We start from the raw sequence: 27,909 nt of genomic DNA on the forward strand, positions 1-27,909 counted from the left end.
CTGTAAAAAGCGACCGCGTGGGGGACACCCGTTCTCGAAGTTGGCAGCAGCCTACGTAGCTCTTGTGTTGAGTGCTGTCAAAAAAAGCGGAGAAATAAGTGGGTGTTGTAATTTGTTCCGTTTTATTTGTGAAGCGCGCTTTCTTGCGAAGATCGTGATATGTGAAAACCGTAATTTACACTTCGTGGTGAGTAGGGTTGTTGTTCCACTTGATTTAAGGCAGTCGGCAAAACAGTTTGGCAGCTGTTACCGTTTTCTGACGCGGAGGCTGCTTGTTTTATGACCTATTCGTGCTGTGAAGATGTGGCAGTGTCTTGTCAACGTCAAATATAGTGATACAGTCTGTACCTTATACTTTTAGCTCTCGGCACATGTACTATTGCTGTGTAGTATCGCTAATCTGCATGCCCTCTGTTGACTCTGCCGGCTGCATATAGTTTTCCCACACGAAACAAGCAGATTGGATACGTTTTCTTCTTCCCTGGTAATGAAACAGCAAATGTTCTGTGAATTGCGAGTCAGCTTTGGTGTGGAGAAGTGCGAGTAACACTTTTGATCGATATATGAAGAAAGTTAGTGAATGAGCCCTACCCCTTTCATTTGCCAAATATTACCTGCTCTCACTGAAAGACGGAGTAGGCGGGCTGTAGCGCTGGCTGTTGGGAGATGGGAAGTAATCTGTGAGGGGATATTGTGTGTGATGAAGTCAAGTTATTCTGAAGGCTGCTGCACATATGCCCAAGCGAGTCCACCACGACCTCTCTATATAATAGAGAGAGAGAGATCTAAATTTTATTGTGTAGAAAATTTCGAAAATGTGTGTAGCATTGCTTAAACATACAAATCTCGTGTAACAAATGTAAGGCTAAGGTTTGCATTTTGTGTTATGTTGTTCCAATAAAAATGTGTGTGCTAACAGTTGAGTTATGTTTTGTATGGATCTTTGGTGAGCATAGAGACAGTACAGCAAGTGTACAGTGTCGCTTCTTCACATCCGGGTTAAGTAAATGTAGCTCGATTTCCTGTGTGTGATCTGCTCTACATTTGATGACTTGCGATTGCTTTCATAACAGTATTGTAGATTGTTTAAAATAGACATTCCGAACAGCATGCTTTCTGTGAAGGTCACCATACCACTACGGTGGGCTTTGATATTCCAAAACTTCATTGTGCATAGCTTTTGTGCTTTGTCATGGATTCTAACTTGCATATTAAGCTCAAACGTACTTTCTTGAGACATAGTGTAACAATTTGCTAGTGCTCTTAATTATTCTGTTGCTATGTTGTCATGTGAATATTTAGGTATTGATAATTTGAACTGGCATCACAGTATGCAGTGACAGAATGTCTGATGTCTATTCATGTCTTATTACACTCTAAAAAGGTTTGGATATTCGGGGCAAATCTTGTCCCTAGAGAATAATTGTTGTCTATCTTGCTCGTGTTTCTTTCCGTGAAAACTGTGCATTCGCTACTTTCCTGTAGGGAATGGTATGTCACACTGATAACACCTAGGCTATTTTTTATCTGGAGCGCTGAATGAGCAGTGTTGCGGAAAGAGAAGACATGCAAAATGGATGGCGTTTATTATATTGTGTCTAGATAAGCCCCAAAGGGTGCAAAATTTTCTTGGAGCACGTGTTAAAAGCCTTGAGTGTACCATACTGGCTACATAGTAGATAGAGCTTTGAGTATTCAGCTTTGGATGGTTTCATTAACATGCATTAAATGTACAGTAAGTTATTTGCTGCTCTTTAAGCATCATTCAGTGAGCATGTACTGTGCACTTAGTAAAATTTATACATACTTTTTTACAGTTTCAGGCTTTTGTTATCATTTGTCATGCCATCATTGTGCAAAAGTATGTGCCTGTCTAATAATTAGTCAGTGGTTGCTTTCTTTTTACATGTGTGTTTTCATTTATAGTGCAATACATATGGGAGCAAAATTTACTGGTATCTGTGAGTTCATGCCAAACTGCTCTGTTGTGCCCCTTAAAGATGAATATATTCCAAGGAACTGAATCAATGCACCATGTCGTGTCTTGATACTATGCATTTGCTTTTTATACAGCACAAGGATACAGTTTTGCAAGCACTCACAGTTCCTCCTACGTTCTGTCTGCCTGTGCAAAATGGTTGTAATGTTTCGGACATATGTACATGTTAGGTGGTTGAAAACATTGCTGGTTTGATGATTCGTTCATCTGGGTGGCAGTTAGTTGTCCGCTGTGTTTGCCGCCATGGCCATGAGTGGCACTGGCTAACATTCCAAGGGTTACACATACAGAAATAACACAAAAATGGAAGCTACTCTCCCTGTAGCTCATTTTGTTAAGTATTGCTGGCATAGTGCGAAGGTTGTGGGTTTGGTCCCCACTGGCAGTGAGTTGTTTCTTTAATTCATTTTAATTAATTTCCCATTTAATACATAATTACTACACTTCAATTAACTACTGATATTGCCCCCTATGCTTTTCTTGGCTCCATTGCCTGTTGGCCTCATTATCTGTTGTGTCTCAGCGTTTTAGCCTGTCAGATTAATTAGCAAAAGGTCTAGTTTATTGCTTCAAGCATTTTGTGTGCTTTGTGTGTTTTAACGATTAATTCTGTATTTACTTACAGTATTAACCTAAGGATAGCAGCAAGAATGCCACCAAAGTTTCGAAGATATCTTTCTGAGGAAGATGTCACAGAGGCTGCTGAGCCTGAAAAGGTAAGTTTTATTTTTGTGTTTGTTGCCATTTTATTTAACCCCATCAGACACTGTACAATTTTACCTGCCAAGATATCTTCGATTAACAAGAAAACTACTGATAGCATGATCAGATTAAAAATTGTCATAGGCATCTTGAAACACTTCTGGGGCCGTATTATCAAACGATCGCAAAAGGTGACAATCGCAAAAGTATCGCCTTTGGTGCACGCTGATTGGCTGTTGAGGAAAACCGGAAAAGTGGGGGCGCCTTCTAGTATATTCGTCGATGAGACGGTGCTCTACGGCGCTCCTGACATGCCTGGAATAAATGAACCCACCTTATCACCGTCTGCTGGTGGTGAAGTCTAGCATTTCAGTGACATAGGCAGTAGCTTCTAGTAGTCAATCCTCGGTGGATGCGCACAGCATTTTTTACGCTGAAGCTTTCAGCGAGCATTACCTTGGGGTGTTTTCAGTACTCGTTCTTTGCCAGCGCGTGTTTTTTTCGGGGTTTCAACGTTCGAGGAACATCAACCGTGCGTTGCTTGCCTGGTTTATTGCACGCCGGCTAGATGTTGAGATGTTGAGACGATGTCGCTGCGGCGGCACACTACATCTGAACTCTCTGAGTACGCCGCGTTAAACTCTCAACGTAAATACATTTCACACAAAGTTACATTCTTTAAATATTATACTGTGCAATAAACAATTGCACAAAAAAACGTTGAAGGTACTTTCAACACGTCCTATATTTCAAGTAGCCAAAGCCAAGCCTGGCCCCTGTGTAGAAACCAGTATACGTTCGAAAATGCCGCACTTGGGTCACTCTGCTCTCCTACGGTACGCTCACTCTTGTGTTTTGAGGCATTCACGACACCAATGACCAGTGCAACAACGACGTCACAGGCAAATGTTTCTTCAGTTATTGAACGCATCAGATTCTACGTCACCAAACGCGATACTATTGCCTTTCGCGATTGTTTCAGAATATGGGCCCTGATTAGATATGTGGTACGAGTTGGTGTAATAACTATGTTAAGTGTTTCAGATTAGTTGTGACGTTAGTGACTGTGCACGTGCCCTTGGCATCAGTTGGTCAGCATGTAGCTGGTTCACTTCTTTCATCCTTTTTCATGGTGTTTTCTATCAGATGTATTTTTCAGATGGCTAGATAAGTGCTTTTAAAGTACACTATACTTGAAGTACTTGATGTTTCAGATCTGACACACCTTCAGAGAAATAACAGCGCCACGGGTGGGGGGACTAGGCGAGGCAGCTGCCCCCTGAAATTTTAACCTGCCCCTCTGTTGCACCCTCCCGCCTTTTGCCAGAAAAGCCGGCGCTAAAGCTTGTTCCTTCAGGGCCACCTCCCCCCCCCCCCTGAAGGATCTCTGTCACTGTAGCTGTCCCCCCACCGGGGAAGGTTGCCTGTGCTGCTCCTGCTGTTGTGTCCTTGCACGGAGTCCACATTCTGTAGTCTTGTAAAAAAAAAAAAAGAATTGAAAATCCTTAACCCTTTACTGCCGGTTGTCGCGAATTCGCGACATACCGAAAAACGCCGATTAATTAACAGACGAAACGCGTTGATGCCTTCACCGGCGGCTGCCACGTATTTGCGGCGAACGTAGCTTTCAGCACGAGACATCTAGCGCCATTGCATGTAAGGTATTGCAAGCTGGAACCCAGTGTTGTGTATCAGGTGCCGGAGAGCGCGAAGCACGTGCAACAGCTCTCACTTCTTTGTTGTTTTCTGCGCGAGAACGTAAGTTCCATCTCCTATAAAATTTTTGCGATGTGCACGCCTACAAAAGGTTGCACACGACATGTCACGTTGTTTTGAAGTACGTTATTTCCTGCGCAATCGTCGCTTCTGTGGTATGTCGCGAATTCGCGACATCCGGCATTTGAGTCAGTCAGTGATGACTGCTGGTATGACAAGTTCATGATGGACTTCCGCTCATTTTATGGGGAAAAAAGGCTTCGCTGGCGCTTGCCACCTGAAAATAAAAGTGATGACATTTGTCTGAATGACAGCGAAGACGACGATGTCGATCCTCATGCACAAGCACGAGTGTCTTCATCGAGCAGTGAAGATGAAGACGAAGTTGTGGTAGACCAGCCAAGCTAGTGCCTCTCCAAAACATGCAGTGCGGTGGAAAAAAAAAGACTGTCAAGAACAGCGAGAAGTGCCACGCTAGAAAACAGCTCATCCTCAATATGACACTATCCGAGCTCCTATTGAATATTTCAAGGAATTTTTATGACACCTTCACGGAACACATCGTTCAGCAGAGCAATCTGTTTGCGACGCAGAAAAATCCGAACAAAGGGCTGGCTCTGTATCGTGGTGAGCTAGATCTATTTCTCGGTGCCGTCACCTTCATGTCATTCTGTCGGCTCCCAAGAAGTTGGCTATACTGGGCGGCGGAGTCTAGGCCACAGAGGGTGGCCGACACGATGTCACGTGATTGGTAGGAGGAAATAACGTCAAACTTGCATTTACCAAAAATGGCGACGCCAAGTTACGTCGCCCTGAAGAGATCCGCCTCATTGATGCGGTGATGCCGTACTTGCGTTGCATTGAACATATTGAGCTACTATTGGCTTAAGTGCCGGTTGTCGCTAATTCGCGACATACCTAAAAGTATGCATTAACGTCGCATTTTGGATAATACAACTACTGATTTAAGTTAAGGGTGCTATTTAAAGCTGAAAAATGAAAAACAAATTTTTTTTCTTCGGCGCTTTCATAATTCAGGCATTAAAGGGTTAATCAGTTCTGCAGCTGCATGCTTTTGATTCAGAAGATATGAGAAGTGTAGTGCAAATTTAATTTTATTGGATAGAAAATATTTGGCACCTGAAGGGGATGAGCACAGAACATATGCTTTTTTAATTGCAGTTATAGTTACATAAGTTTACACGATTAATGAATCTCTTACTTTACAGGAAAAGCTATTGCAAGATGAAGAAGATGAAGATTTTTTCCTGAAGTATGTATGGCCAGTTTGATATTTTTTATATTGAATTAATGCATGATTGAAGCTTTGTCTGATGGGTAATGCATCTCTAGTGACAACTTTGATCATGCCCTATTTAAAAATATTGCTACCAGAAAAGGAGTATGCTGATTATGCAGAAATTGACTTGAATCTGCTGCTTCCAACAGCAAGGCTGTACACATGTTATTAGCATAGTCGCACATCTTTTGAGTTATCTCCATCATAGTGGAGTGATTAATACTGATTTGTAGAAGCTCAATGTAAGTTATTATTGCATTAACTTGTACCCTTGACATTAGAGGTTTGGAAATTGTGAAATTTTCTAATCAAATTGATTATGAATTTACAAAAAAAAAACAAAAACAAAAGTAAACAGGCTTCAAGTATGGAATCAAGTGTAAAACATTTTCAAATTCCTTTAGTGGCAATAAATTCGGAGTGTGAACAGTGTTTATTTAGTATAAAAAATCAGTGTTATGTACATCTGACATGTAAGTATAATGATTTTTACATGCATGGGTTAACAAAGGTTAATGCATTAATAATAACTATTGTGCAGAAGAATAATTTGAAATGGCCCTCACATCCATCTTTCTGTCTCCCTCAATGCACTTATAAGCATTGTATTCCTTCTGTATTTGTAAGAAACAAGTATGCTACAACTTGGAATATTGAATTCAAATAGCACAAACTGTTTATTTTGTGTTTAGGATTTCAAATATTTCTCAAACATGTGCACCACACAACCTGTACGTACGTATTAGGAGGGCCTTCATAGCTTTATGGTGCGCCCACCCTCTTCTTGTCTTTTGGTGTCTATCTCAAAAACATACAAACTTCGTTCTTTTGAGGGAAAGATTCCCTGTTAAAAGCTAGAAAAGTGGACTTTTGTTGTCTACTTTTGTCTCTGACCATGGAAAATCCTTCCTTCACTAGAACGGAGTTTGTATTGGTTGCTGTGTTACACTGTTCTTGTGTGATCTGTTTTTAGCTCACTGTGACAAGAACATAGAACCAGTCCTTTATTGTTCAAAAGTGGCAAGAATTTTTAGACATGTCGATGACTGTCTGGTAGTTTGTAGTTTGTGCGCAAATTGGCATGCTTGCAACTACGCAAACACCCATGCATAGACACTGTATAAGTCCACCACACACAGTGTTCATTTCCAACTACTTTTTAAGGCTCGTGTCTAAGTCCTCATTTATACAAAAAGTTAAGCATGCGCGATTGAAGTTTGCTTCTGAAATAGGTGCAAGTGTTGTTCTATCCCTGAAAGGAGAGCAGTAAAAAGCCTGTCATGTTTATATGTAATTTTGTAGAGAAGTGTTAAAAGCTGTAGGTATTGTTGAAGGCCCTTAATTATACTACAGTCGTTATTGAAAAGAACATATAATTGGTTTTGTGTGCATGACTGTCTAGTGGGTGCCAAAATTCTCAGATGTACATTTGTTTTCAGGGGACCAACATCAAGCGGGAAAACTCTGACGATCCAAGATAAAAAGCTGCGAAGGTAAGCTTTATTGTTTGGTGGGTCAGGTTTTAAGGATGTGTTATAATGCTGTGTAACACTGTATACATCTGACACTACAAAAGTCCAATATGTTAATGCTTTAAGCAGTGCTTATCTTACAACAAGGCTTCAACATATGCTACGCCCACTTTAACACATTAAAAGACATTCTGAAGGGAGCTTTGAAGACTTGCCAGTATGGATGCATCTATGTTCAAGATTAATTATTTTGTGGTAGAACACCAGATGTTCAAGTCATGAGTTATATGCTCTTTCCAATTCCTCATTTGTGGAAAGGGTAACTTGCATCGCATCCTGTCCATACTTGAGAAAGTTCAATGGAGATGCATAGTTTGCAAGTGTCTTATACCTATTGTTCAGCTTTTTCTTTAACCCCTGCGAAAGAGGGCAGTTTTGCAAACTCACTGACCTAAGCACTTTCTGTTTCTGCAGTTCAAGCTGCATTTTATAAAACAGGAACTTTCTGTAATTATTCAAATGTGATAACAGTTTGTCTTGTCGCTCAAATCTTTTTTATTAATCTGTCAATTGTCATGCTGTTACCTCCTAATTCTCGCCTTTACCCGGGGCATATCCCAAAAAAAAGTCTGAATACCTCTACCGGGAATTGAACTCGAGTTTCAGCAGCAATGTGCATTTCATTCATTTTCATTCACAAAACTTTATTATGAGTCCTGAAGCCCGGTCTTTTCAGACCGAGGCGGGCCGCGTGCATGTTTCAGAACCAGATGCAATAATCACTGCAATAAAGAAGGACTGCTCTATAAAAGAAATGGAATTAAGCAGTTGGTTAAGGGTTTTATATTTGGTGAACGTTAAAGAACACCAGATGGTCAAAATTTCCGGAGCCCTCCACTACGGCGTCTCTCATAATCATATCCTGATTTTGGGATGTAAAACCCCAACAATTATTGTTATTCAAGCGAAGCTTACAGTAACAGACTTGTGAAGCTGGTGAGGTTCATAAAACCTTTCCCACTCACGAAAAACTGTCCTCACCCATAGCTGGCAAACACCAAAGAAAGCTTAGCCGAGGTTCATGAGAAGGCCCGGAGAAAGTTGACAGCAAGATGAAAAAAAAGCGTCCTTTACCCAACGAAGTGTAGCTGAAGCCATTGCAGCAACCCTCTCCTTTGCCACCATCTCCAATTCCAGCCATACATTACTCCCCCCCCCCCCCTCCGCCCCTTCCCCTAGATTGCGAGAGGGGATCACATGTGCTTAGCCATAGAGAGCCTCTCTTCTTGGACACTCATAGCTCTTTTGGGGGGAACCAAGCAGGGGTTAGGCTGAACAGCAAGAGGGAGAGGGGGGTGCACTGGTATATGAGCATAGGGAGTGGTCTCACAAAGAAGACTCGAACAATGCTCTCACCTTCGCATCTTTCAAGAACGTCGTCTTTGTAGCAAGCTAGAACGAAAAGTGCACGTCCTGTCTTCTTCTCGTTCATTTTGTATTCATTCTAGTGCTGCCTTTCCATCATTTTAAGGCATTAAGCCATTTAGCGCCTTTTTCTTCTTTCTCGTGAATCACTATAATATCATTATGAACACAAACCAACTTGCCCAGCTATCTGTTATTCTCCAAAGAAAAGCAGTACATTAGGCACGACCATGCCAAGTTTCGCTTGCCCCCCATTTCCCCAATAGGGTAAGGGCTCCTGAATTTTTATCATATTATTAAGGGTCTTTTAGTTCACTCAGTTTCTAAGAAGGGCAGCATATATTGGAGGGGCCACAGAGGCAATACTGTAGCAGGCGATGATGGCTAGAGGCCGGATTTTTAGCCATTAAAAAAAAGCTCGTTTTAGGCGCCAAAAATAGGCAGGCAAAACAACGTTTTAGTCTTCCAAAATCATAAATATAGGCACAATAAATTTTCACATAAATGCAAATTATTTCAAACGAAGACGTGCGCGACCTCTATCTACGACAGGGAAACAAAAATGTTATTGCTTAAGATGGCACAAAGGTGCCAGCAGCTGAAAATAGCCGTGCAATTGGGCTTTGTCCCGCACAATTCGCAGAACACGGTCTCTCCCGTGTTCTGCACGATGGGTCGAGTGTCCACTGTCGAATCAACACACTCCTGGATGTCTTCACGGCATGGCTGAGAAGGGCAGAGCAGGAGCAGACAACCTGATCGCTAAAAGACCAGAAAGGAGGGATTCCTCTTATTGGCCAGGTCGAATCGCGTACAGCCAATTTCTCCCCTGGCATAGCTGAGGGAACTTTTCAGTTTTGCATGTGTAAATATACACGCACACATACAAGTGCACACACAAACTTTTCAAATGCACGCACGAAAATTTCTGGCTGTGCTGCTGCAGTGAACACGTACCTTACAAAGTAAATTACACAAACAAAAGCCATGTGCACATCACATTTTTCTTTCGTTTTTTGCTCTTGACTCTCCTTTCCGCTGAAGGCTTTCCACAGTCTCGCATTCGCCAACTGCTCGCGCCATGTCTCTGCGGCGGCGTATGCTCGCTGGTGTTTCCCACTTCACGGCTGCTGGCAGTTGTTTCCGGGGGTTGGTTGAACTAGAGGACTAGGTTGAACCCCATAGTTCCGAGCACTCATTGTAGCGCGCTAACATGAATAACGGTCTCAAACTGCTCCTGGGAGCAAAGCTTGCCGGGAGCAGTGCCTATTTTGAAAATAGGCATTTATAGGCATTTTTAAGCATTTAGGCACAAACGCCGAAATTGGCATTTATAGGCACTATAAAAACACTATAAAAGCCCTTCTTCACCTCTAATTCATGCTCATATATCAGAGTGGCACGATAGCACAAGGAGCAAAATAGGCATTTGCCTAAGATCCGGTCTCTAATGATGACATGTACATTTCAGAGAAATTCTTCGTGATTTAGCAGTGTCTGCATTGAGGACTTGTTACATTGAATGACTACAGAGCCAGGGGAATTGCAGAAGTCTGCTAAATGGGCAAGAATCTTTTTTATATTGTATATGAATTAATATGCCACTGTGACAGTTAGCAAAGGTATTGTTAATTTCTTGCATTTCTGTTTACTGTAACTGCTTGAAGCATGTTACAGAACATGAAGTACAAGAGCTGATGTTGTAGATGATGCCCATGTGTCCAACGATGCGGAAGCACTCTGAAAGAAAACTTATCTGATTTATGGTCCTGATTTTGTTTTCTGGTTTTTAGTGTAGCCGAGCAGGCATTTTGATTGTTGTGCCAGCTGCAGTAACATGGCAGAGTAGTACAGGTCCTTGAAAACTTTGAAAACCCTTGAATTTCAGGACGAGTGCTGTCCAAAGTCTACAATGCGGCCTGCTTTCTGTGGTAGATTAGCATCGATATGGCAAACTTTCCATTTCAGAAGCAATACGCCGGCACGAGTGTGCACATGCTCAGTTTATTCACGCCTTGTCCTATCATTCATTTCACTCCCCACCCGTTGGTCTACTTGTCTTGCTGTCTCTGTCTCTCTCTACTTATCTCCTTATGACTTCACTCTGTCTCCTGCATTTGTGCTCCTTTTTTCCCCATTAAGCGAGAAGTGCATGTAGTTAATACACTGTAATGATCTGAAGCCTAGCTAATGCTAGAGAAGTCTCAGCAGCTTTCGTGAGCATTTGTTGTCTACTTTAGATGAGATCAAGGCTAGACTTTATGGTATAATAAGAATACCGTTAAAACTCAATCTAACAGAACCCGATTTTATGTAGTTCCCAATCTAAGGAAGAAATTTGCATTCCCCAGCAGGTACTTGTAAGGTTCAATGTTGTCGTCAGCTGAATTAATGAAACTAATGTGGAACCAAAACTGATTTAACAAATACTGAAATAAATTAGTAAAAAAACAAGCTGATTTCTTTCTAATCTTTACGCAGATTGGTTTTTCTTCGAGTGCGGGCTCGAACACTATTGCGTTAAAGCACCTAGCACCCATAGTCACAACCCTGATTTTATTTTGACATGGCTGCATGCTGCCCATATGCACAGAACAATGGACTTAACAGTTGGTAGTGCTATTAAGTACCAGATGTTGCTATTGGTGGTGGTGTTTTTGTTTTTTTTATTGTCCCTGTCAGTGCTCCCACAGGAACACTACTGTGGTTGCTTGCATTGTTTCTTGGTTTATGTGACAGTCAGATGACACTGATAGTCTCCTTGCAACTTTCTTGCTCGGCCTACTTGCATAATCATCGCATTTGTTCTCCCTGTCTTTGCGTTTCAGCTGCATGTCATAGTATAACGTGACTGTCTACCTGGCCTGCATCGCCCGGACATGCATCGCCTCTCAGGCTTTTCATATGTGCACGCATGGGTTAGCGGAAAATACAATGCCGTGGTAGCTTTTGGGTGTCTGTGTGTTACAATTTCATGTTTTAAAGGACATAAAAACACCTTTCTTGATTTTACGAACCTCCCAATTTAACAAAATAATTCGAGTGTGGTGATGACTTCGTTAGATCGAGTTTCAGCTCTATTTGTTTAATCAATAAATTTGTTCAGAATTTGAAATGTTGTTATACCTAGTAAAAAAAAAATTCTTTTGGATGTCTTTTTTTTAGTCTTTTAAGCACCTGTGGCAGGGCTTCGAAATTTTTTGAATATCTTTGAATTTTCTCCTTTGAAACCTGTATGAACCCTGCTTAGTGGCTGGACTATTTTGCACCTGACCACTAAATTATCAGTTTGATTTCTGGTTGCAGCAGCTGCATTTTAATGGATGTGGGATGCAAAAAGCGCTTGTGTACCAAGCATTGGGGTCACGTTAGAGCACCAGTTGGTCTAAATTAATCTGGAACTGTCCACTATGGCATCTCTTGTAGCCCCCTGTTGCTGTAGGATTTTGAAACCATGTGAACCAATCTTGCAAGAGGTGGGGATAATAATGTAATGGAAGGTTCAACTGGTAACTTGAAACACTTTAGCATTATTGCAAATGTCGTGTAACACATTAACTAAGCTTCATATTCTTGTGGTACGGATTGAATGTAGTCTTGCCTCACTTTTGCTGCACTTCTATGGCACCTTGAAATTACCAGCTGACTGCTTAATTGAAAAAAAAAAAAAGGTTTCTCTAAATACATGGGTTCAGGAGACTGCAATGTTCACCTTTATTTATGGGTTTCCACTCAACAAGGCTGGCAGCTCACTGTTTGTGACACTAAGGAAACTTCAGCTGCAGAGGCAAATACAAGGCATTTTCACTATGGATATGCCATTAGATTCTTGGAACATGTTTTGGAATACCTCCTGATTGTTTAGTTCTGTTCTTTGCAGGGTGCAGTTTCAAGTAGATGAAGTCTCAAGCATCATGAAGGACAACATTGAAAAAATTATGGAACGAGGGGAAAGGTTGGAAGACCTTGAAGAAAAATCAGGTATGAGGATTTGCTCCATTAAGCTTCTCTGCTGTCAACAGCACTTGCTTGCCATTGTGGCAAGCAAGTGCTGTTGGACAAGTCAGGTCAGTCAGTCAGTCAGTCAGGACAGGTGGTGTTCAAATGCTATATATTAATCAGTCGCAGAAAGAGTAGTGGTTGCGGCAAGCAGTGGTTTTGTTTTGATTCATTGCGAGGCATGGACGAAAGGATAACTTGCCGCCGGCAGGGACCGAACCTGCAAACCTGACCAACACTCCTAGATTTAAATGCACATATATACCCCAAAAAGTGTGCAGGAGGATGACCGCCGCCATAGCTCAGTGGTAGAGCATCGGACGCGTTGCTCGAAGGTCGCAGGTTCGGTGTCTGCCGGCGGCAAGTTATCTTTTCGTCCACTATACTTTCTTCACCTTTATATCTTAATTACTACAAATATACATCTCCTATACTTTCCTTGCCATTATTGTCTGTTAGTTCTCATTAGTATTGTGTCTAACAAAGAAAATGAGCCCTTGAAAAGTCACCTTCTTTCCGTCAAGGGTGGAACGCTATTCTGTACTGGTCTATACACCGGCATGAAACCATCTGTCTACATTGCAATTGGAAATTATTTGCTTGCTTGTACCTAATTACAGAATAGTCTGGAACTGTGTACGTCAGTGAAAAATACATCTCTTCATGTGAAAGCATGCCTTTGTGCAGCTGCTGCTCTGCAAAAGAGCTTGCGAGACATGTACCCCTGTGACCATTTACTCTGTTACCGTATTACCATGTTATTCTGATCTAATATCTAACACACTCCCAAATTTTGATAGTTCAAAATAAAAATGGACCAGAATGTAATGTTTTTAGATTTTTAAAAAGCAAACTATGTCATGCCCCTATGTTAACGATCATAAAAAAAAAATAAACACGAGTGCACTTCACCTTCATAGAGTGTCAAACTAATTCTCTTGGCAGTTGCTTTTTTTTTCTGTACTCCAGTTATCCTGTGTTTGGATTACTTCTGAATACGCCTCTGTTGCATGCCCTTGTCAGACTCGGTCTACACGGAGTTGCTTTCAAGTCTGCTAGCTTGGCTATTTTTGGCTCGTAGGAAGTTTTCCTGGTCAACATTCAGCTAATCTCCTCCCTTTGTTTGCATCACTCATGGACACAAGTTTCGGGCATGGAAAAAAGCATGATACAGCTATCTTCACCTTCCAAAATAACTTTTTTTAAATGGCCTTTCATAATGAAAGGGGTGTGTCACCATTTGCACTTCACTTAAAACAAATATGATGAACACAGATCGTAGTCAAGCACGAAATGAACCTGTCTGAATTCACAACAAAATGTGCTCCGTAGCCATTTTGTGATGGCGATGACACTGCATCTGCCCCTGTGATGGTCAGCTGTTGCCAATGCCATGAATGTAGTTTTGGTTTCGTACTCGATTTTAACATGCAGGCAATATTTGGACTAACTTTGTCGAAAAAAATGTGCGTGTTAGATTTGTGTAAATAAGGTACAATGGTCATGAAATGAGAATTGCACTTTTCTAAATGTTGATCAAACATTTGTTGTTATCACTGTTAAGAAAACTTGGTTTATATGTTAATAAATACGTATTTCAGATTCTCTTGCCACAAATGCTGATCAATTTTGGTCTACGGCAAAGAAGATGCAGAGTCGTATGTGGTGGCGTAACATGAGGGTGAGTAACGTTGGTTAGACACATTAGCATTATTTGACATCTGCTCCTTCTCACGTGGTACAAACGCTAAAAAGATTGCAAGATTATTGGTGCCATCATGACAATTATAAATAAGGTTGGAAATTTTGACATTTACAATAAAATTGTGAAAGTTATGTTGTCCACTGTTACGTGCACTGTGAAAGGGGCGAAACATCGCATGTTTGCTTAACTTTCACGTTGTGTCGTGAACATTATGCAATTTAAAGTACTAAAAACGATAATTATAGTGCCTGTTAAATTAGAAAACTCAAGGGCCAAATCATGATTTAATAGCACAGCACTGTACAGTAAAACCCTGTTGCAAGAGACACTCAAGGGACCAGGAAACATGTTTCTGTAACCAAAACATTCTATAATATACGTCAGCATCAATGTATGTTTAAGCACATCTGCTGTGAAATTGCTCAGCATACCTTAAAGGAGTTATTGCAAGCCTTCCTGTTGCTCACAATACCTTTGAAGTGCTCCTAGATGTTTCTCAGCCTCAACTGCCAACACTTTATGCCCTACAGTGTCCTTGTCATCATCCTCCTTTGGTTTATCCTGTAGGGCACATGCACCATTTACTTGCTCAAGGATTGCATAATTGGCAGGCTCTTTGGAGCACAGGAGGCCCATATATGCAGACACAAATTTCTCAAAAGATTATGGAACCTCTATGATATTATTTTGGATGCAAGCCCAAGCTTCATCTTCAAGGCAATTTTCTAGACAATCTTCCATACAAGGCCCCTGATCCAATGTGTTACCGCACTTAAGCCTGTTTTGGGGAATCGGTTTTTCACTACTTCGACCCAAGGGAATGAAAATTACAACACATACTGGCTAATATGACATTGGCCACGTTGCATAAGCGTGTCTGGGTTTTGTCTCTTCTAAATAGTGAAGAATTTACTCTGGGGACCTGAAGAAAGTTCTCCTTGGTAACACAGTGTCTCTTCTTACCACATTTCTTGTATGCAGTGTTAAGATGGCGAACATAGGAAAACCAACCAAACCATTTTCAAATTGTTGCTTATAACCATGCCTCATGTAACGAAGTTTTACTGTATTCTGTTGACTACTTGAAAGTTTCTAATATTCGTGCGCCTCTAGTTTCATGTTATTGGCTGGTTTTGGGGTGGTGGGGATGTGTTGTGCTGCTTCTTGATCCATTAGGTGCATAGCAGGAATTGGTGCTGTGGCGGGCTTGTGGAACTTTGCACAAAATGTTAGAAAAGAGGCACCTTCAAGTGTTTATTCTAAAAGCATGACCACGCTAGTGGGTAGTTACTATAGAGATTTCTTGTACGTCTAGAAGTTGTGTTAGGGGTAGAAGCATGTGTTTTACAGTGTGTGTTGTGACTTTAATATATCTCAAGTTCGTCAGTGGGACACCTTTTTTGGTTCACCTAAATACAAAGAAACACAAGACAAATTTGTTGAGAGCAGTGAAACATTGGAAGGTTTTCTTTTCTTCTTCAGAGGCACATCATTATGCAACTAAGGCTTAGTGCCTCTTCATGGCATTCCTTATGGAACATAGCATTCCCTCCACTGCAGCCCAGCATGCTGTTAATTTGTTCCATATAAAAAAAGCATAGAAGTATGCATGTGCCTGCACTAAAACTGCAGCATTTGTGAAGGCAATCGCCAACCAAATCACGAAGAGCATCAGATGTTTTTGTTACTCGATTTTGGGATTCTTTTCCATTGTTGTTAATCATAGCTATAATACCGACAGCGATGCCAAACTGTGTCCATTTGTTGCAACACCTTGTGACAGGATTGTTTGCACAACCTTGTTAGCGATGCCAGTGAATATTTGTACCCTGGTGTTGGACTTGTTGAACAAGAATGGCATACCACTTCATAGTGGCATCAGCATGGCGTGTGATAACACCGCACCGATAACAACACTACAACCTCTGAAATGTGTGCTGCTTACGAGGTTTGTCTTGGGTTGATTGAGACAGTTTTGAACGATGAGTGCAATATTTTGTCCATTCAATTGACTTTTAGCATTTTTCATTACATATTACTAATTTTTCATTGCTTTAGGTGTACGTTAAAGAACCCCAGGTGGTCGAAATTTCCAGAGCCCTCCACTACGGCGTCCCTCATAACCATATCGTGGTTTTGGGACTTTAAACCCCAGATATTATTATTATTATTATTTTTATTATTATTATTATTACTAATTTTTCACTGTGATCCTAGTATACACTAGAATGTCATTGATAGAAAACAGTTTATCCAAATTTCACTTTACAGATTTTAGTAACATTCTGGATAGATTACAACTGGGGGTGTGCAATATTTGGGTTTCGAATTCGAATCGAATAATACCTAATGAAATAATTTGATTCGACTTTCGAATAGCTAGTATCCGAAGTTTCGAGTAATTCGACAGTACGAATATCTAAAACACGACAAAGGCCAAGGGTGCAACTTGGTTAGCTTGGGGTGGCTAAAACAAACCCTAACGTGTTTACAGTATGCTTTTCTTAAAGCTTTCACAGCTTTTAACAAGCGTTCAAATGCGAGCGCATGTTTATTTTGAAGGAGATTATGTCATTGCTGCAGCACAAAAAAAAAAAGAAAATGAGAAAAATGCCAAGCCCTTGAGAACGTCACTTTGGAAATGAAGGCATGAATTTCGTTCGTAGTTCGGTCACGTATGCCGCAAGCGCCGTAAAATGTCCGGACTTTGACCAGTGAAACCCTTGGTGATTGGCTTCACATCTGAAAATTTGTCACGCCATGCAGCCGCCTCTGCTGTACCGCACCACTCATTCAGAAACTCCCATTGTTTCGGCGTGCAGTTATAACGCTGCTGTGAACAGGGCGGCACCCAAAGGTTTTCGGGCCCGCAGTACTCATGACGACGAAGCATAACATTACCGTTGTTCTTTCTTTCAGTTTTCAATAAAATCTTTTTTATTCCATATTCGATTTGATATTCGACATTTTTGGCATCTATTCGGCACTATTCGATTTGAATTTGATTGGAGATGAAATTTCATTATTTGCACACCCCTAATTACAACATATAGAATACATTATGATTTGAGCTTATACAAAGTTTCTGAATCTTGGTGATATGAACACATGGATGGGATATACAATATGAACTCGTGATAGTATTTACATGAACACGTGAATTCTATCATTTATATATTTTAAAGTTTTAAATCAAAACTGCTTATATGTATTTCCTTGGTGAATTGTCAAAATGACCAGCCGAAGTGCGCTAGTTGGAAAGTACTCATTTCTTCTAACCGGCGCCACGGAATTAGATGAAAACGTGGGATAAAAAATGAACACAAGTGCCGTGTTCACGTTTTGTCCCACGATTTCATCTAAGTCTGTGGTGCTATTTAGAAGAAATCAACACCAATTGATAGCTTTGATGAAAGAAGCGAACTTAACATTTTACCTGTTTACAGGTGAAGGTACTACTGGTTCTAGTCATCCTGGTGATTTTGCTAATCATATTTGGTGAGTTGTAGATTTTGTAAAATAAAACTCCTAAGTTCTCTTTGGTATGCATAGAATTTAAGGGGAGAGGCAATTCTGATCTTCAGTGGTCTTAGGTATTCTATAATGCTGTGTGTAAGTCAGCGTTATAGTAAAAAAAGAAAAAGTGAATTGATTTGAATTATGACGGCCAACCGCCATGTGGAGGAACCTATTTAAGCATATCATGCATGGTGGCACAACAACACCTCTTGTGCTGGTATATTTAAGCCAGCCTATGAAAATGACTTTGTGCATGTTGTTGCATGTGCTGATGCCAAGCTAGCTTGCGTGACCCTGTGTGTGCATATTGTGTGTGTGCCATTTTTAGTGTCATGAGGACAAAGTCACACTCTTGTTTCTCTTCCAAACATTTCTAGTCGAGCACTTACTTCCTGCTTTCCAAATATACAGAAAAAGTCTTCTGAAAAAATAAACCTGGTATACCACTAACTGGAAGTTAGTGGCTCTGGTTCAGGTTAAGTTATATTGGATACATATGATATTGGAGCATACGTTTACTTAAGGGCCAATTAACTGTCAGGATAATTCATGAAAATTAATTGAATGACTTGATCAAAACAGCCGACGGTATTCTTGTGAGCATCTGGCATTGTTGTGGCTCTGGGCGGAGCAGATCTCAACCACATGCTTTTTTCTATGTGACCTCTGAGATACGCTTCAGCAGTGTGAGGAAACACAATGTTAACCCGAGAAATACACTAGAGCACGTGAACGCTGACGTGTGAGTGCCACCACCAGACATCCAAGTCAAGTATTAGGGTCGCCTCCAATAATTCTTTATCTGCCTTGGTGTTTTCTTTGAACATTTCGTATTCTCTGTATGCCTAAGCAAAAAGGAATAGCCATCACTCCTCTAGGCTGATGTTTAAGTGTACGACATTAAAATTGTAGTAGCACACTTATTTTTATGGTCAAGAGCTTTTACAATGACCTTCCATAATATCTTTAACAGAACAGATTTACGTCTGACGGAGTTGGCATTGCAAATATGAAAAAAAAAAAAATGTATATTGGTTATCGTCTTTAAGAGTAAGGTAAAACTGTTATAATTTCTATTTTGGTGTGGTACATGAGGGAGAAATGTGGAACTATGGAACATAAAAAAGCAATGTTACAAATGCCGTCTGACTAGAAGAAGTTGAAAGATTTATTTCACGCATTTTTTGGATCCCTTCTTGTAGTATTGTAATTTGTTGCAAAAGAGTAAGCTGTAAGCAGCCAGTGAAAGCCTTGGTGCTGTTTAAATTAGAAATAGCTAAGTTGTCAAGCCAAGCCTGCATTTAAAACTATGCATGCCCGGGAGTTTTCGCTTTGAGTGAACCTGAGCCTAGATATTCTCACATTTGTGAACTGAAATTGAATCTGAAAGAAGGTGACAAATGATTTGCCATTGAAAGTTAAATGGTTCAAGTCTGTAGGTCGACAGTGCGAATGCTCCGAGTTCTAGTGAGGTGAGGGTCTGAGGCTTGCATGCTTCACCTGTTTGATACGACTGCTAGGGCATCACTGCAGCTTGTACTGAAAATAAAAAGTATAACTATCTTTGCCTGCAGCAGATGCTGAATGCTAGTGCTGTACTCTCAGTTGATCACTTTCAGGGACTCTAATTTTTGTGTGCTGCAACACCAAGCAGGGCACTTCACTGTGCATTTACCACTGTGCTGGTGAATGGTACAACATGAAAATAATTCTGTGGAAGGTGTGATGTTCGTTTGTGTTGAATCTGCTTCCTCCTGCTTATCTGATATGTGTACGTGGGCGAAAAATAGTGTTCCTGAAATTGATTTGCTGAGAATACAGACTTTTTCCAGTTTGGATAGGGTTTCGATCGATGCTTTGGGAGCAGATTTGCATACTTGTCTTTCATGTGCCACTTGAGGCTTCATTTGTTGCGAGCAGTCACATTATTGTAAAACATCCAGTACATTTAAGCATCTGCCACTAACACTCAGTTAAATAGTGTTTGCGACAGCAGAACTTTCCCGTCAGCAAGGTTGTGGTTTAGGCGAGTTAGTAATGCAGTTTTAAGTTAACAGTGCATGTATCTCACAACCAAATGAATCGAACAGACAATTAGGTCAGGGAAAGCATAAAGGATGTCACTTGTTGTATTTAACTAGTTTTCTAATTGTGACGTAAATTGAAATTAAGTGGAAAAGAAAAGTACCCTTTCCATTGGTGGGATCTGAACCCACAACCTTTGAATAGCAGGTCCGATGCTCTACCAATTGAGCTATAATGGAAGGTGCTTTCCTGTCCGCTTCGTTAGGTATTTCTGTGCATGTAATCCCTGGGAGTGTTATTCAGTGCCGCTCATAGCCCAAGCATGTATCTTGTCACTTTTGCCTTGCATATAATATATTCATTAAAAAAATGCCCAGTGGGATTTTTGCACTTAGTAGGCTGGGTTGTTCCTGAAATGGGACTGTTATTTTCTTTTTTTTCAGTTGGAAGTTTTAAAGAGAAGTTACCTTTATTGTATTCTGTCAGTGTTAGCAATTTACTGTTGAGCAACCATTTATAGCTTGATTGTGCCATTGTACATTGTGCAGATGAGGTTTCTACGGTAGGCTGTTCCTTGCTTGCAATGGAGATTTTCTATTTGTTTCAAGAAAATGAAGCAACTATACCTGGCGACAACTTTCTGTGGCAGCACAGCCAAAGCTACATGGGCGGAGCTTCTGCACATGTGTTACTACGCCAAGTAGTCTGTTTACGGGTGATTTCAGTTTTTGTTTCGCAAGCACATCCAGCATGTGCGTTTTTGTACGAACATCCATGCCACTGGTGAAATAGCGTTATGAAAGTTAGGTTATGTATACCTTTATTCGAAAGCTACCACAAGCCTTGATATACTTATGGATGCAGCCCTGAAGGAACAAATACCTGGAATCATTGTGAGCTCCTTTGTATAGTAATACAGTCAAACCCTGCCACAACGAAATTGACGGTGCTCGGAAAAAAGTCTGTTGAAGCGAACATTTCGTTGTAGTGAAATAGAAAAAAATATAGCTGACCTGAGATAGTAGAACAGAGACACTTTTATTTCCAAAATTCAAAAAGTGTCTGCTGCTTCCTTTGTTTCCCCAGCAGCGTCATGACACGATTCTCACATATGCATTGCAACGCCAAGTTGAAAAGCACGCAGAAACAACGGCTTCCGCGAACGAACCAAACAGGCGCAGGCGCGCAACACGAACTGCACAGTTGCACTATTACGCTAACACTAGCTGTTCGCCGACTACTGAGATGCAGGCGTGCTATTGCGCAGCGATGACTTGCGCCCTATTCTATGCTATTCTATCTATCCCGTTGATAACACGGACGAATTGTTGCTCCGACCTCCGGTCTCACTTGCCAAGCGGAAAAAGCACGAAAAGCATTGGCATTGGAAAAGGCATCGTTCTGCGATTGCACCCCAGGCTTTTCGCATTGATAACACGGATGTACCGTCGCTCTGACCACTAGCAAAGCGCAAAAAGCACGAAAAGCATTGGAAAGGCATTGGAAAACGAATCGTTCCGCGATTCCACCCCAGCGTGGACAACTAAGCTTTGGCTTTGGATTTTCTGTGACTAAGAAGCAACTGAAGCCAATTGCGAAAGCAGGGCAGTCTGATCGCCGTCGCTATCAAGCAACGGCGGCCCCCATGCTCAGTCAACAGCGGCGATTTCTAGTGGTGCCAACACGCAATTTAGACTTTGAAGTCGTATTTTTAGGTTCTAAAATGTACCAAAATGTTCGAGATTGTGTTTATTGCACGGTAAATTAAATTTTTGAGCCTTGAATTGCATCGTCAAATTTCGTTGAAGCGGAACGGCAGCAGAAAAAGTGTTCGTTGTGGCGAGCATATTTATGCATTGACTGTTGATGGGGAACCGAGAATTTTTTGTTGTACCGGAAATTTTGTTGAAGCGGCATTCGTTGGAGCGGGGTTCGGCTGTATTTACATTTTTTGGAAATTTATAGAATATTCTTTATGTATGGCGAAGCAATGCAGGAGTCAGCTTTATTGAGGCGGTTGGTTTTATTTTTGAAAGAAAAAAGAACCCGGCCATGCAGGAACTGTGCAATTGGGAATTCTGCGCAAAGACAACAAACCATTTCATAAATTTCGGTGCATACAGGGTCGACATAGTCGTTTTCATAGTTTTGAGACGCCATGACTTTTTTGGAGACACTCACGTTATTTTGTCAGGAAACGCGAAGGCAGCGACAGTCAGCAGAGGTGAAACTCGCTCTTTCCCACTGTGGTCAAGAAAGCTGTTTCCGCACAGTGAAAAGCACACTGTCGACCGCATGATACACGTGAACGTGTCTGTTGCCCAGGCGAAGCTTTCCAGTGGTAATTTTATCTTCGTAAATCACCCTCATAGCAAAGCGCCAAAAATGCCTCCCACTGTGCACGCCGACGGGCACGGTGTTAAAGTACGCAATCTTCAGCGTGATAGTATCGCCAATAGTAGGCAACTGAAATACCGACCAAGTGTGCAGCACAATTTATGAAATGGGTCATTTCTTTTACGTGCTGTTTCCAATTGCAGTTTTGCTTTCAATCAGCTGGTCTTGCTGAAGACTGGCAGGTCGCCAGCGTTAACTTCACGGTGGCTATCGCGATGAGAGATCCACTAGTGCTGGTGGTATCACTTGCACACAAGTTCTTTCCTGGTGATTGTGTGCGGGCAACAAAATATTTCACAATGCACTGCTGTGTTTGTTTCTTTCTGTTCGATGAATACATATTGCCTCACGAACAAGCGCTCATGCTCACATACAAGGTTTGATGTGCACCAGCTTCAACCGAGCGACGCCATCATTGTTTACAGGGGCAGGAAAACCTGAAATTGACACCAGAAAACTAGAAACAGCCAAAAACAAAAATCTTTCATGGGATAAGCTTTCTTACTTAGAGTGCAAATAATCTTGAACATTATACCTACTTCTTTTCTTTTTATGCTTTCCTTTGTGCTGCGTTGTCTACAAAGGTTAGCGTTCGCAGACTGCAGGCAGAAGCGTAGTAAAAGGGTGTGTACTTCAGCTCCGTAGCCTTGGTTGTGCTGCCACGGAAAGTTGTCACCAGGTATACTACTGTTAAAATGTGGGCCCTTTGTAATTGAGCATGATTGAATGTCATAAATGTAGTTGATCTGACAGGACATTTATGGCTGATGTGCTGTGCCTTGCTTCTGTGAGCACAAAAGTAGGATTTTTCTCACTATTCCGGATGCTCTGACATGTTCTATGAAAGTTCTGCTCATAACTCTGTTCACTTTGGGAGCATATATTGTTATTCTAAGTGGTGCTATCTTGAAGTGAACAGCCAGTAATTTGCTTACCACCGCTTTATCAAAGCATGTATCAACACATTCCAATTATGCATGACAGCAGCACTGATTAATGATAGGGTGTAAAGGCATTGTTGTTTTACTATGGATACTGCAGTGCCCATCTGTTTTTTTTTTTTTGCTGGCACGTCTTTTCTGAGTTCAGTGCACCATTAAGGTGGCTTTGCTTGTTTATATTCAACATAATGAAAGGTGTTCGGTTTTTCTTGACTGGCACACATCAGAAACATGGAAGTAGAATGCTGCTGCCAAAGCCTTAGCCATAGGATACTTAACCATATCATAACAATTTTTAATATAATAAGGCCTAATCATATCATAATAAACTGACTGACTTTGAAACTGACTTTGACTATGATGCTTGGCCAAAGGACACAGTGGCTAGCAATGTTCTGGTCACCTCTGATTACTCAGTATACTTGAGAGAGGTTCTGAGAACTTCTCTTTACAGTTCATTGCCCTGATTCCACATTGAGTTGTATAGTATGCTAGAATTGTAACTATGTTTAGTCTTCTACTACTTTTCTTCTACTTTCTTCTCTTTTCAGTGCCGATAATAGTGCGGAACTCTTGAAGATGTTTGTGCAGACCATGGTTGAACATTTTCACTATAAGCAATGTTGTAAATTTGTTGCTTGAATTCATAGCCTGTATGTACCAAGGTATCTTTGTACTTATACATGTATTGCTTTATTTTTTTACTTGTAGAGTTTTGTAAATGTTGGCTTTCTATGACATCCCATAGGTATATTTCTGGCAACTCAATTTTGGCATCTATTTGTCAATGCATTTTGCAGCATTACTGTCAATTGAAGTGTGCAGCAAGCTATCTAGTCGTGTCTTGGCACTGAAACTTTGAAATGGTGAAATTGTTTTCTGAATACAAACATGTTAAGTTAAAATGCTTATTGATTACTTCATTATACATTGAATGAAATAGTTATTGGCCAACAAAGCATTACTCATTTGCTGTATTTATTGCACATCTGCTTTTCTGAAATATTTATTTTTATTGAAATACTTGCTTGAGAACAATAAAATGGACACCGACCACGAAAGTTCACATAAAAGTAAGACGTTTTGAGATGCAGTCAAACCCGGCTGTATCGAACTCTGTTAAATCGAATTATCCTTTATATTGAACGATTTTCAAGCACGACAACGCTGTATTGTCAATACGTAGGAAAGTTTACGGCTACATTGAACGAAATTAGCCTTAAGATTTGATATATGGAACATCAACCAATGCGAAACACCCCAAGAAGTTGGCCTTCCCTCACAAGACGGCATTTTCTGACGAAAGGGGACTTCCCAGCATGCATTTGGGGTGTGATTTAAGAGGGCTCCACGCAGAGGGGGTAGAAACTACCGCTTGCCATGGCCTGCTTTCTCCCATGATTGCTCGTCATCGCGCCCGACGGCCCTTCGTGCGCGGTCGTCGTTCGCTTCTCAGCTCCCTTTGCTAACGCAATAGCTACCGTAAAATGGACGATCCTAGCTGTTCTCCGCAAGGCTGGCGAAATCAACACAGTTGAACGTAGAGAAAAGAAGTCTGACGTTGCTGCTGTGCACAGCGTCCCAAGAAGCAAGCTGAGTACGATATCGAAAAACAAGACCGACATTAGGTTCGGGACACTAGAGGCTTCTGGCGCCCGACGAGTGCGCACAGCTGTGTGTGAAAATGTTGAGGGCCTGCTATATCGACACCGTACTTTCTCGTGCGTAACCCACCCCTGCGTATAACCCGCAACCCCCAACTACAAATCACGACAAATAAAAGAAAAAAAAATCCCCGCGTATTGCCGTGAAGCAGTCACCTTTGCATTATTGTGAAGCAGTGCTGTGAAGTCAACTTGTGCACCGAAAATTTCACCGAAAATGCGGCAAATTCTTTAAAAGATTTATATCGAATTATACAATATGTCGAACTAATGCTCGTTTTTCTGCAGGTTGGATATATGCGGGTTCGGCTGTACTTGCTTGTTCAATGATTTCTGTTCAGAATGGCCGAAATCAGATGTCACTAGCTGCTATTTAATAATGGAGCTGGATATTTCTTTCAGACGACACGGAAGAGCCTCGTGACCAGTTTGTATGGAAAACTAGTTGAAAAGATGTGCAGGATTTTAATTACGGTACTGCAAGAATGTGGGTTTTGCAACCACTATTTTGCAGTGCAACTACAGAATGTTGAAGCTTCGTTGGAGAAGCTGCCTGCCTCACTGTAGTTATGCTGTCGAAACCCACTATATTAATCTGCATAGACCAAATATTACTTTGCATCAAGCATTTATTTCTGAAAACTTCCACATAAAACTTGCTAAAAGCCTGAAGCATAACTAATAAAAATATCAGTATCAGTGATATTTTAACCAAAGGTTGTGTTAAGATGTTCATGGCGACGTAGTGGGTCATGGTGGAATATGCTGTGCAGGTGGCTGTGCTAAAAAGCAATGCAGATGAAAGTTCTTGTTGCTTCCTATTTGATTCATTGTTTTTCCATCTTTTTGGAGGACTTTGAGCACCAGTGGTGTATGATAGGCGAGCCATTCATGGGTTCATTATGCATAGGAATTTATGCTTCAAAGGACATTGCCACAGTGAATGTGGTAAATGATATGCAAGTAATTTTTCTGATATGGTGATCTGTGTGCATGGGCAAATTTAACACATTGGCTACGGAGTGGAATGAAGTTTGGGGCCTGATCCACTTACAGTGGCATATTTTGGTGCATCGGACTAGTAGCATCAGGTGAAGTAGTTTTACATGTGATGATGACAGTGCAGCGGAAACTCTTGTAGCCATGATATTATTGCAAGTCCTACTGTTATGAACAGCGTTTTAAACAGAAGTGAACTTTGAAACCAATGAAATCTTTTTTTTTTAATTTTCATTTAATCAGGGACACAAGAAGGGACGCAATGATTGCATTGTCTTTTTCATTAGGTATTATGTTTATGCTGCGGCTTCATGCTGCCGAGGACAAGCGGTATAAGCTTGCTTGAAAGTTGCAGTCTTTTTAACAGTTCTTAAATTATCACACTTCAGAGCTGATAAAATAGAATGTAGAAGAAATGGAAGACTTATGACTGACATTTGTTATTAAAATTCTTGCTTGCATGTCTGTTGAAATGTTTTGATGAACTATAATCTGAAAAATGTACATGAACCTCAGTATAATTTTTTCTTATAATTCAACACAAATTTTTTCATAGTTTAGATGTAACGAGATATGACTATGGCTCAGGGTAGTTATTTGCCTGTAAAAATAGGGACCGTCTTTGAATATTTGCATGGATGCCGCATAATGCTGCCTTCCGGATCCTTTGATGCACATTGTTAGCTGAGAGTTGCCGTATTCACTTGCATGGTGCTCGCGCCATTTTTCGTGGAACATATGAGTTGTCTGTGGGAAAACTGCACAAAAAATTTTCCAATGATATGTATATTCAGGGGGCTAGAAGAATGAAAAATATAAAGTGGCTGTTTTTGGGGTTCTTACTCTAGTAACTGTAACATAATTTTACTTGCGGACTGCATTTTCTTTTGGAATAAAAGCACGGGTTCCACTCAAGCAGGAACTGCAAAAGTGCTCTTTTTGCAGACAAGAGCTGTACCTATGGTCCGTAGACAGATTAGTAAAGTGTCCAGGTTATTCTGTGTCAGTGTCAACAGTGATATCAGGACAAGCATACGACTGTCGCTGTAGCAGTTTGTGCGTGCAATGATTATGCAAGGAAAAAAAAAAGAAAGTTCTAGCTGGGCAGGGTGGAGGATGTGGGCATTATGCGAGGGCAATTGTTATGCGAGTAAACACGGCGAGTCTTTGAAGCACAAGTTGCTTGAAAAAAAAAAAAAAAAGCCAGATCGCTGCCCTGGTGTAAGAATGGCATACAGGAGGGGTGTATTTTTAGGCTTCGCTGGTGAGAGAGAGGTTGGAGAGTGCGGGAGTAGGTGGTTACAGCTGTCTAGCAGACCTCTGCACATGTTTCTCTATGTATTCCGATACAGGGACACTTAACTATTGGATAGACTGCCATCTCTGGGCCCATTTTTCTTCCAACGTGATCTGTCTGAGCATCAATGTCTATTTGTAGTGTGCCTATTGTGGATTTGTGTTTTGCGTGCATGCATTATGGCAGCGTTACAAGTGGGCAACTACTGCATGCATGTGGGGCTGTGAAATGTTTTGAGGTAAATTCTAATTTAAGAGGGATTGAGTATTAAGAGCAAGTATTCATTGCTAGGTATTGCAGGATTTTGATGTTGCAGACAACAAAACTTCTATTTTTAAAAGCTTCTTTCAATAGTCGATGTAACGCAAAAAAGTCGGATGCATGTCTAGAATGCATTACTTATAGTGGATTACCCAGCTATCTGTTTTTTGAGGTTGTGTCGCTGGATGGAAAACGTCGGCTGATGGTCTATGGTAATCTATGGTACAAAGTCCTGAATGTAGTATAGCGTCAAAAGGAAAAAAAGCATTAGCTGAAACTTTGATGTTAGCACACATTATTGTATCGGTGAGGAAAACAGTATTGACTTTTCAAATTGTTGAATGGCAAATTTGTGTACATGTACTATGACACTTCCTGTGTAGAGTGCCCTGTTGCTTCTGTGAAGTGCCCACCACATTGCCAGTAGTGCTAATGATGCCAGCTGAACATTTATGTACTGTTATAAGGATTAAAGATGTTTAAAAATA

At 40.9% G+C, this 27,909-nt stretch overlaps 1 protein-coding gene across 3 annotated transcripts; it reads left to right on the forward strand.

Moving 5' to 3' along the window:
• Nucleotides 1-18: 18 nt before the first annotated feature.
• LOC119401913 (vesicle-associated membrane protein 4) lies at nt 19-27,909 on the forward strand. Of its 3 annotated transcripts, XR_005185560.2 has the most exons (9): nt 19-187; nt 2,625-2,715; nt 5,647-5,690; nt 7,157-7,210; nt 12,495-12,595; nt 14,215-14,294; nt 17,765-17,816; nt 23,752-23,853; nt 25,267-27,909. XR_005185560.2 is itself a non-coding variant. In XM_037668929.2 (8 exons), exons 2-8 carry the CDS (start codon nt 2,650-2,652, stop codon nt 23,775-23,777), a joined length of 423 nt encoding a protein of 140 aa, XP_037524857.1. In that variant the 5' UTR covers nt 19-187; nt 2,625-2,649; the 3' UTR covers nt 23,778-27,909. The 3 variants fall into 3 exon arrangements, 2 of the variants coding, with proteins under 2 accessions (XP_037524857.1, XP_037524870.1); XM_037668929.2 differs by having other exon boundaries at nt 23,752-27,909; XM_037668942.2 differs by lacking the exon at nt 17,765-17,816 and having other exon boundaries at nt 23,752-27,909.

This window comes from Rhipicephalus sanguineus, chromosome 1, assembly GCF_013339695.2.
Source record: "Rhipicephalus sanguineus isolate Rsan-2018 chromosome 1, BIME_Rsan_1.4, whole genome shotgun sequence".
Lineage (NCBI taxonomy): Eukaryota > Metazoa > Arthropoda > Arachnida > Ixodida > Ixodidae > Rhipicephalus > Rhipicephalus sanguineus.